The sequence below is a fragment of the Bombina bombina genome, chromosome 1 (genome assembly GCF_027579735.1).
Source record: "Bombina bombina isolate aBomBom1 chromosome 1, aBomBom1.pri, whole genome shotgun sequence".
In the NCBI taxonomy this organism is placed as follows: domain Eukaryota; kingdom Metazoa; phylum Chordata; class Amphibia; order Anura; family Bombinatoridae; genus Bombina; species Bombina bombina.
The window spans coordinates 517,157,847-517,168,684 of record NC_069499.1 but is presented as its reverse complement, the minus strand read 5'-3'; the positions used below and the strand labels follow the sequence as shown (position 1 = coordinate 517,168,684).

The 10,838-nt window shown below is 35.6% G+C and overlaps 1 protein-coding gene and 1 long non-coding RNA gene across 3 annotated transcripts in view; one reads left to right on the top strand and one right to left on the bottom strand.

The window, feature by feature from the left end:
- The first annotated feature begins 3,183 nt into the window (after positions 1-3,183).
- Positions 3,184-10,838, top strand: part of LOC128645560 (uncharacterized) — a 35,728-nt gene continuing 28,073 nt past the window's right edge. Inside the window, exons 1-2 of the long non-coding RNA XR_008400128.1 lie at positions 3,184-3,274; positions 10,201-10,362. This is a non-coding gene — a long non-coding RNA (uncharacterized LOC128645560). The remainder of the gene's footprint in view (positions 3,275-10,200; positions 10,363-10,838) is intronic.
- MFSD6 (major facilitator superfamily domain containing 6) overlaps positions 8,935-10,838 on the bottom strand; it is a 140,325-nt gene continuing 138,421 nt past the window's right edge. The window contains exon 7 of one of the 2 annotated variants that reach the window (XM_053698617.1): positions 8,935-10,396. In XM_053698617.1, the coding sequence (XP_053554592.1) occupies positions 10,166-10,396 (231 nt within the window). In that variant the 3' untranslated portion in view covers positions 8,935-10,165. The remainder of the gene's footprint in view (positions 10,397-10,838) is intronic. The other variant, XM_053698618.1, reaches the window with a different exon arrangement.

Below are 10,838 nucleotides of genomic sequence, written 5' to 3'. Positions count from 1 at the left end.
CGATCCAATACGATCAGGTTGATTAACACCCCCTGCTGGCGGCCATAAGAACTGCTGGTGCAATGATAAATGCCGACGGTGTATGCTGTCGGCATTTATCGATGTGCAGCGGACATGGTTTGCTATAGCGGATCATGTCCACCCTCACAATGATAAATAAACCCCTATATGTGGTTTTTTTCCCTGAGGTTTTGTCTGGAAACATCACATTGTTTTTTTGTGTTTCTGTTTATTGGATTGTGATTTAAAGGAACACTGAACCCACATTTTTTCTTTTGTGATTCAGATAGAGCATGCAATTTTAAGCAACTTTGTAATTTACTCCTATTATCAATTTTTCTTTGTTATCTTGCTATCTTTATTTAAAGAGAAGGCATCTAAGCTTTTTTGTTTTGTTTCAAAACTCTGGACAGCACTTTTTTTATTGGCGAATGAATTTATCCACCAATAAGCAAGAACAACCCAGGTTGATCACAAAAAAATGGGCCGACATCTAAACTTACATTCTGGCATTTCAAATAAAGATACCAAGAGAATGAAGAAAATTTGATAATAGGAGTAAATTAGAAAGTTGCTTAAAATTGCATGATCTATCTGAATCATTAAAGAAAAAAATTGGGTTCAGTGTCCTTTTATGCAAGTTTATATATTGTTTTGTTTCACCTGAGTATTATAATGATGTTATGAAAACATTATGCTATATTACTTCAATAATTAATGAAACTGTTAAACAACAAATATTTCTGATGAAATTTTAATAAACATCAGAATGTCCTAGTTAGTCATAGGTCATTGTTTCCATTTGAATAGAAGCAGTCGCCTCTGCTGAGATAGTTTATCGTTTACCAATTACAGAGCGCTTTCTCCTTAGTGAATAGTCTTATTTATTTAAGCGTTTGTATACACAGATACTGTTTTGTAAGAACATTCTCACATATTTCAACATATTTGTTCTGTTTACAAAAAACATAACATCTTTATTGAACAAGAATAACAATCTTAACGTTAAACGGTTTTACTTTTCTAACATAAATAGCCTATTTTACAGGCACTTACAGTGTAAAGCTTTTATTTCTGATCCATATAGAGATCAATTACAACATGACATTTTTTTTTCAGATTCAGCTAACATGAACAAGCATTAATAAGTTACCAATAAAATATATCCTTATACATGAATGATAATATTCAGCAATGTTTACTGCATTTTAACAGAAATATGTTGGAATACTTGTCTTTTTCTATGGTAGCTCGTCCTCTTTTAGGAACATTGAAGTGAATACTGACACTAACACATTAAAGGGACAATGAACCCAAATATTTTCTTTCGTGATTCAGATAGACCATGCAATTTTAAGCAACTTTCTAATTTACTCCTATTATCAAATTGTCTTTATTCTCTTGGTATCTTTATTTGAAAGCAAGAATGTAAGTTTAGATGCCGGCCCATTTTTGGTGAACAACCTGGGTTGTCCTTGCTGATTGGACAGCACCAATAAACAAGTGCTGTCCAAGGTTCTGAACCAACAATGGGCTGGCTCCTTAGCTTAGATGCCTTCTTTTTCAAATAAAGATAGCAAGAGAACGAAGAAAAATTGATAATAGGAGTAAATTAGAAAGTTGCTTAAAATTGCATGCTCTTTATGAATCACAAAATAAAAAAATTGGGTTCAGTGTCCCTTTAATTATGGATACAAAACACTTCAATTTGAATGCAATGTTAAAATGTCTATACGATTTTATAGTTTTGTCTATATATGTAAAGCTTCTTACTTTATCATTTAGCATAGCAGGATTTACCTATGAGAATTACCCCAGGTTGACGTTGGTGGCTAGAATGAGGGCATTTATTAGTTCAAATAAAAGAAACAGTTCTACCAGTTTGGAAAGTTTGATGAATGTTTTTACAGCAGTGAGTGAAGAAACAGGATCTGCCACCAGAAACTATGATAAAACAACTGGGTGAGAAAAAGAGGAAAATACAAGAAAATGAAATTGTCATTCTGTGAAAGACTTGAATAAAAGGAGGACTAATTATTCCGTTTGTACAAAGGTACATAGTGATATCCAGCCTGTTGTGTTTGGCGCATTCTCATACATCACAAAAGAGAGAAGTTGAAAACGACATAAAATAGTTTTATTTAGTCTATGGCTCTAAGAACCTAGACCACTGGATTTCAAACCTGTCCTCAGGCCTCCCCAAAAGGTCAGGTTTTCAGGATAACCTTGGCTGAGAGCCGGTAAAATAACCATGTTTACTAATCAGCTGATTGTTTCACCTGTGCTCCAGTTCAGATATCGTCAAAATGTGGCCTAATGGGGAGGCCGGAGGACAGGTTTGAAAACCAGTGACCTAAACTAATGCAGGGACCACTAGCAAAGACAGAAAAACCTCAGAACAAAATAGGATATAATTCAAGTATTGAAAATGAGTTTCTATGGAAATGTCCATATTATTTAAAGCCTTTTTTTACCTAAATTTGCTCCAGAATAGATCTACATGTGAACTTAAAGGGACAGTAAACACCTTGTAATTGCAAAAAAAAAGTACTGTCTTGCTCTAGAGTAACAGCCAAGTTTAAACATTTTAACCAAATTAACATCTTGTCTGCTTCAATTTCTTTTCTATAGGAGAAATCCACCTGTCACTTAGGAACCAATCCAAGCTTAAATCTACAAACAAGTCTAGCCACAGTCACGTGTTTTTGGCGACTCATTTGCTAAACAAAAGCAGAATATAGCTGCGGGTAGCGGCATTCAGCTCTTATCAATGCTGGATTTATTTTTAAAGTACAACACACAAAGATCTGTGCAAAAACAGATCTTAGTGTGTTGCACTTTCATGCAAATAAATCCAGCCTTGAAAAGAGATAAATGCTGCTAACAGCAGCCATATTCTGTATTTGTTTAGCTGTTGAACATGTGTCTAGTCATTATATTAGTATATAGTGCATTGTTTTGCAGTTGTTATTAGTTTAAGCTAATTAGGGTACAATATGTTTCGCGGTTAGCCTAGAGAAGTGTGCAGTGTGTATTTCCAGGTCTAAATATAAGAAAATCCACAATTTTCAGAGCTGAATAACATGAAGAGGGAGTTAAAATAAATAAGGGGAAGTGTGATGCAGCAAAACATTTTCTTTTATATTTTATTAAGGTATTTACTGTCATTTTAATACCTTATACAGATTTATTCAGGAGTGATGACAAAATGACCACAGCAACTTGACCACTAAAGCATTTGCCACCAGAGGCTTGAGGGGCAACTAAACGGAAGGTAAGAAACTAATATTCTAGTAGCAGAAAAATATTTGAATATAAACAGCATAATGGGAGGGGATACCTTATAGAGTTCAAACAGGCAGAGCCAAATTACTTTAAAAATATTTGGATGATCTTCTTTTCAAATAAATATCAAAATGATAGCTGTATTTTCAAAATAATGGAATAAAAGATCAGTTAGCTAAAGCAAAACAAAAAACAACCACTGAATCATATCTGCAATTCAACTACACATCATTATTTTTTACATGTGTTGAAAGTATGGCACAGCCAATAACTACTAATCCCTTTGGGAAGAACTACAGAAAATGATTTATGGCTATGAACACGGACAATATTTTCCCTCAATTTATAGCTAAGAAAATATCTGATGCATAAAAAACATCAAACCTAAAACCCACAGTGCCCCTGAGGACAGAAGAGGAACTAAACAATGCAACAGGATAATCCTTTAAATCTCATGGAATGGGTTTGTTCTGTTTGCGACCATCAGCCTGGAAACAGGACTCTCATTTGCAAAATGGCTTCTGCTGCATGTTTACATAACTTTTTGAGGTAATCTGCCTGCAAATTAGTGACTGTGACAGAGTCTATTGTTTCATCTTATGTTTGATTGTGAAATGCTATTTATGTCATTTACAGCAGTAATATATATATTGTATGAATTTTAAATACAATTTTTTAAGTATAAGTACTATTGTTTTTGCCAAAAAGAAAAAAACAAACATATTTTGTCAAAATAAAAACAAACCAATATAAAGAGCGGTAATATTGTCATTTAAATCTGCTAAAGAGACACAGGTTGTGGTGTTTTGAATTAAAGAGACAGAGGTCATGGTGTTGAGCATTTCTTAATTAAACACTTTGTAGTTTTACTATAACATTGCTGTACATTAATTTAAAGAAAGGCACTTTTTTACATGCAGTTTTTTAGGCTTAAAAAGATGTACCAAAGGTGATAGAATTAGTTAAAATAATTCAACTACAATAGAAATGTTTTCAGAACAAATCCATTTTGTGAACTGTTTTTGTTTAAAATGTTAAAGTGACTTCATCATCAGTACTGATCATGCATTTGAAAGCACAGGTAATATAATTAAGCTGAATTCTATGTCTACAGTCTTACAGTTGGGCACATTTTTAAAATAATAAAATATAGTATATGACACATAAGTACTGTCTAAATGTAAGGTATGAAACAAAAAAGGCCTTGCAGTAGATTATAACAAATGTGTTTAACGAAAATAGTCCACCTACCCATAGCAGGTTTTACCTTCCAAAAGCACAGATTATTAGTCAATTTAGCCCACTACCTCACTAGAGCTTAGTGTGAAGTGGATAGGAGAAAAAAAATGAGTTTTTTCTTAAAGGGGCATTATGCACCAAAATGATTATAGGCTATTTAAATAAAGCATTAGGTGTGGATAAAATGTGCATATTCAGTGAAACACCCTGCATGGTTTATGGCATTTTTAAGAGAGTTAGCTGCAAAATAGGTAATGCATGTCAATTGCCAATTGTATCTACACCTAATGATTTATTTTAATAGCCTATAATAATTTTGGAGTATAATGCCCCTTTAAGCCAAACAATGTCTCAAAATAAACTTAACTACTTTCTGATAAGATTAGGCCCTGTTCAGTGCACATCATCACTATCTACTTAGTTAACAGGTGAACATAGGTATCCAACACTTGCTGAGATAGCAATTGATTGGTGAAACACCTCCTGTCATCTCTGCAGTCTAAACAAGCTGATTATAAAACTGTACACATTATGTGAGTGATCATTTATTGATTCTGCTCTTTAGTAAACTGTACCTTTAAGTCTGCAATTAAACTTAAAAATAAGTCATATCAATAAAATTATATTAATAAAAATGTAAAATAAGGATAAAAAACATCTCTGTTCAATATTTAAAAAACAAACAAACAAAAAACAAAATTTATGCTTACCTGATAAATTTATTTCTCTTGTGGTGTATCCAGTCCACGGATCATCCATTACTTGTGGGATATTCTCCTTCCCAACAGGAAGCTGCAAGAGGATCACCCACAGCAGAGCTGTCTATATAGCTCCTCCCCTAACTGCCCACCCCCAGTCATTCGACCGAAGACAAGCAAGAGAAAGGAGAAACTATAGGGTGCAGTGGTGACTGTAGTTTAAAAATAAAAAACACCTACCTTAAAGTGACAGGGCGGGCTGTGGACTGGATACACCACAAGAGAAATAAATTTATCAGGTAAGCATAAATTTTGTTTTCTATTGTAAGGTGTATCCAGTCCACGGATCATCCATTACTTGTGGGATACCAATACCAAAGCTATAGGACACGGATGAAGGGAGGGACAAGGCAGGCGCTTAAACGGAAGGCACCACTGCCTGTAAGACCTTTCTCCCAAAAATAGCCTCCGAAGAAGCAAAAGTATCAAATTTATAGAATTTAGAAAAAGTATGAAGCGAAGACCAAGTCGCCGCCTTACAAATCTGTTCAACAGAAGCCTCATTTTTAAAAGCCCATGTGGAAGCTACCGCTCTAGTAGAATGAGCTGTAATTCTTTCAGGAGGCTGCTGGCCAGCAGTCTCATAAGCTAAGCGTATTATACTCCTTAGCCAAAAAGAAAGAGAAGTTGCCGACGCCTTTTGGCCTCTCCTCTGTCCAGAATAGACAACAAACAATGCAGATGTTTGACGAAAATCTTTAGTAGCTTGTAAATAAAACTTTAAAGCACGAACCACGTCAAGATTGTGTAAAAGACGTTCCTTCTTAGAAGAAGGATTAGGACACAGTGACGGTACAACAATCTCCTGATTGATATTTTTATTAGATACCACCTTAGGTAGAAACCCAGGTTTGGTACGTAACACTACCTTATTTGCATGGAAAATGAGATAAGGGGAATCACATTGTAAAGCAGATAACTCCGAAACTCTTCGAGCCGAGGAGATAGCTACTAAAAACAGAACTTTCCAAGATAAGAGCTTAATATCTATGGAATGCAAAGGTTCAAACGGAACCCCTTGAAGAACCTTAAGAACTAAATTTAAACTATATTAGTGGAGCAACAGGTTTAAACACAGGCTTGATTCTAACCAGAGCCTGACAAAATGCCTGAACATCTGGAACCTGGCCAGACGTTTGTGCAAAAGAATAGACAGAGCAGAAATCTGTCCCTTTAAGGAACTAGCTCACAAACCCTTCTCCAATCCTTCTTGGAGAAAGGATAATATCTTACTTCAAGAGTAACACCAATGAAGATATTTACACCATATCTTATGATAGATTTTCCTGGTGACAGGCTTTCATGCCTGTATTAAGGTATCAATGACTGACTCGGAGAAACCACGTTTTGATAAAATCAAGCGTTCAATCTCCAAGCAGTCAGACGCAGAGAAATTAGATTTGGATGGTTGAAAGGACCCTGAAGTAGAAGGTCCTGTCTCAGCGGCAGAGTCCATGGTGGAAAGGATGACATGTTCACCAGATCTGCATACCAAGTCCTGCGTGGCCACGCAGGTGCTATCAAAATCACCGATGCTCTCTCCTGCTTGATCTTGGCAATGAGACGAGGGAGCAGAGGAAACAGTGGAAACACATAAGCTAGGTTGAAAGACCCGTAACGAGGAAGCTTGACGTTCTGACGAGACGCCATGAGATCCAGTTCTGGTTTGCCCCAAAGTTGAATCAACTGTGCAAATACCTCCGGATGGAGCTCCCACTCCCCCGGATGAAAAGTCTGTCGACTTAGAAAATCCGCCTCCCAGTTCTCTACTCCTGGGATATGGATAGCTGATAGATGGCAAGAGTGAATCTCTGCCCATAGAATTATCTTTGAAACCTCCAACATTGCTAGGGAACTCCTTGTTCCCCCTTGATGGTTGATGTAAGCTACAGTCGTGATGTTGTCCGACTGAAATCTGATGAACCTGACCGCAGCAAGCTGAGGCCAAGTCTGAAGAGCGTTGAATATCGCTCTTAGTTCCAGAATGTTTATCGGAAGGAGGGCCTCCTCCGGAGTCCATGATCCCTGAGCCTTCAGGGAGTTCCAGACTGCACCCCAGCCCAGAAGGCTGGCATCTGTTGTTACTAGTGTCCAATCTGGCCTGCGGAAGGTCATACCCTTGGACAGATGGACATGAGATAGCCACCAGAGAAGAGAATCCCTGGTCTCTTGATCCAGATTTAGTAGAGGGGACAAATCTGTGTAATCCCCATTCCACTGACTGAGCATGCAGAGTTGCAGCGGTCTGAGATGTAGACGGGCAAACAGCACTATGTCCATTGCCGCTACCATTATGCACCACATCTCTCTAGCTACTTCCATTGTCGAGAGCTGCAAGAGAATGACTGGGGGTGGGCAGTTAGGGGAGGAGCTATATAGACAGCTCTGCTGTGGGTGATCCTCTTGCAGCTTCCTGTTGGGAAGGAGAATATCCCACAAGTAATGGATGATCCGTGGACTGTATACACCTTACAAGAGAAACTTAATTTTGAATTCTTGTATAATGTTTCTTTTTTGTTAGGTGACAGTATGAGCATACACTTAAAGTAATGGTAAACTTTAAAATCAGGTCTGGAATCTAAGCAATATTGTACAGAGACTTTATTTGATCACTTCTAATAAAGATGCGCTATAACTTACTTTTTAATCTAGCAGTGCCATTCTAATACCTCGTGCTCCGGCTGCCCACTTCAAAGCTGATATTTTTGTCAGCTAACAGTTTGAACGGTTCTTCAATCAGCGCTGTAACTACAAAAAAAGTGCTGTACGAATAGAGCGCCGATTGGAGAACAGCTCAAACCGATAGCTCACAAAAATATGAATTTAAAAAATAAGTTGCAGCACATCTTCATTAGAAGTGATCAATAAAAGTCCATCTAAAATATCACTTAGATTCTGGACATGATTTTAAAAAATGTATAGTTTACCATCACTTTAAACTAATTAAAAAACTTTTTATGCATTTGTCTGCTAGCAAACAATTGTGGAGCTATTGAACGTGTTTTTTTGCCTTTTTTGTGTTAAGAATCAGATTTAACAACAAATCTTCAGTTATATGAACAGTGTAAAAAAGGAAACAATGAATTAATTTATAATAAACTGTGATCACTAAGCATTGAAGTGTCAAAATCTTACCAAGCTATTTTTTAATATAAACAATCTCTTCATATATTCTTTAGGATTCAAAGCTAAAACAGTTTTTTTTTTCGTGACTTGTGAAAGGACACATTGGGGCATATGTATCAATGTGCGAGCGGACATGATACGAAGTAGCGTATCATGTCCGCTGCACATCGATAAATGCAGACAGCATACGCTGTCGGCATTTATCATTGCACCAGCAGGGGGTGTCAATCAACCCGAATGTATTCGATCGGGTTGATTTCTTTCCGCCGCCTCAGAGCAGGCGAACAAGTTATGGAGCAGCGGTCTTTAGACCGCAGCTTCATAACTTCTTGATAACTTCTGTTTCCATACGGAGCTTGCTAAATATGCCCCAATGTCCAGTCATTGAATTGCTAATATTAGGCACATCTCATTTACATTCTTCAATATATAAATTAAAGTAATATCAGAAAACTCTAGTTTTCCCATATTTAACATGGGACTTTAATACTAAAAAAGCAAATAGTAATAATTTAACAGCAATATGTTATTCTCTATAACATATATTTTATTTAACTAAAATGTAAACTATTTAATGTATTTTTGTTTAAACAAAAGTTTATACTTACAGATAGTGTAAGGCAGAGGCAATGTTATTTATATATAAAGTATGTGTGAGTTTCTGTCTCACATCTATGAAAATCACATAGCTGTATTCATTTTGCAAGTAGATTATGTTCTGGGATTGATTCATCAACTACTTACTAAAGAGATAGAAAGACCAAAAAGCTACTAAATCAATCCTTGTTTAGACTTTTCATAAAAAGCTACTCCATTTTATTTTACAATTAGGAGAGTATTTTATAATACTTTCAAGTACTATTCATGCAGTTCCAAAATGTTCAAAAGACCAGTTTTTATTTGCAAATTATTCTTTGTGTACTCTATGTAATGTATTTGTTTTAAATACACTGCAATGCATGTAGCTATACATATATATATATATATATATATATATATATATATATATATATATATATATATATATATAGGCACTATTATTTATAAGCTTTTTGTTTTTTAGGTTTTTACCTCAAATCCAATTCTAAAATCAGTGTTGAGTATGAAAAAGAAAAAAAAGCAATTCCAATTATTAAGGGTATTTCAAATACAGGATAATATTGCAGTACTCATATTTCCTAATATGTATACATTTTATTATATGTTTTCTCCTATTGAGCCAACAATCTGGCAGTTGAAATGTTAAAAGTTCCTATAGTGTATAATAAATTGTTTTCTTCTAGATGTCAAATAAAGTGTATTTTTTCACAGACACTGTTACAAAGTGTAACAAGCACATCTCCTATTGTATAATTCTTTGTTAGGAATGCAATAGAGTTTAAGATGATAAATAAATTGTATGTACATCGTAGTGAAAAGAGGGCACAATCAAGTGGACTGTAACCTACAGAGATATGCAACATCGTCACTTAAATGCATAGCTAGAATCTCTCTATTACAAGGATGTCTACATACAAACAGAAATATACATGGAACTCAAGGGATTTATTTTACTGTTGTAAGAGGCCTAATTCTCCTTGATGTTTTTAAGACATCAGAAATGAATCAAGGTTTTTTGCTTTTTTTGAAAGTGGAATCAGCCTATTTTCTTTCACTTGTATTTGTCATAAACATCTGAGGGTAGCAGATTTGATGTTGCTAGCTAAATCATCAGTACCCTGCTTCTGACCAAGACTGTCCACATATCCACTCCGCATTCAGGAGCTCTGTCCAACCCATTGTGTTTCTTCAGGTCTTGATGACTCATTCAACTGAGGTTCACTGCTGACAGCTTTTTGGGCATCCTCTCCCCCTTCTGGGCTAAATGGATTAGTCTCAATGGGAATATTAGGGGTCACAGAGGCATCTGCTGAAGCAGTGTCTTCACCATTTCTGGAAAGCTGTGGTGACTCAGGTATTTGTTGAGCATTATTGTTATTATTATTTCCCTAGTAAAGAAAATACATCAAATTAATGAGGATATGACCCTATCTAGACAAAAGATTGTGTTTTTTTACTGCCTATACATTTTACAAAAAACAAGTTTTAATTTAAAGGGACAGTCTACACTTTAGTCATGTTAAAGTCTTACCTTAGATTTTATTACAAGACCAGAGACTCATATTTTGCATTTCTTTCAATTTACTGCTCTGACAGCTTTTAAAAGTACATAAAGTTAGATATAATATACAAATAACAAGTGAAACATCACATAAAACGAAGTAACCAATGAGGAAAGGTCCATGGAAGCAAGAGATATCAACCAATTAGCATGGTCATAAAGACCATAAACAGTCCAGAGAGCACCAATACCTCCTCTTTATTTTCGCTGCTCTGGAAAGATAAGTACCTAGCTTTTTCTCATGATAAAATGTTTCTGTTTAGCAAATT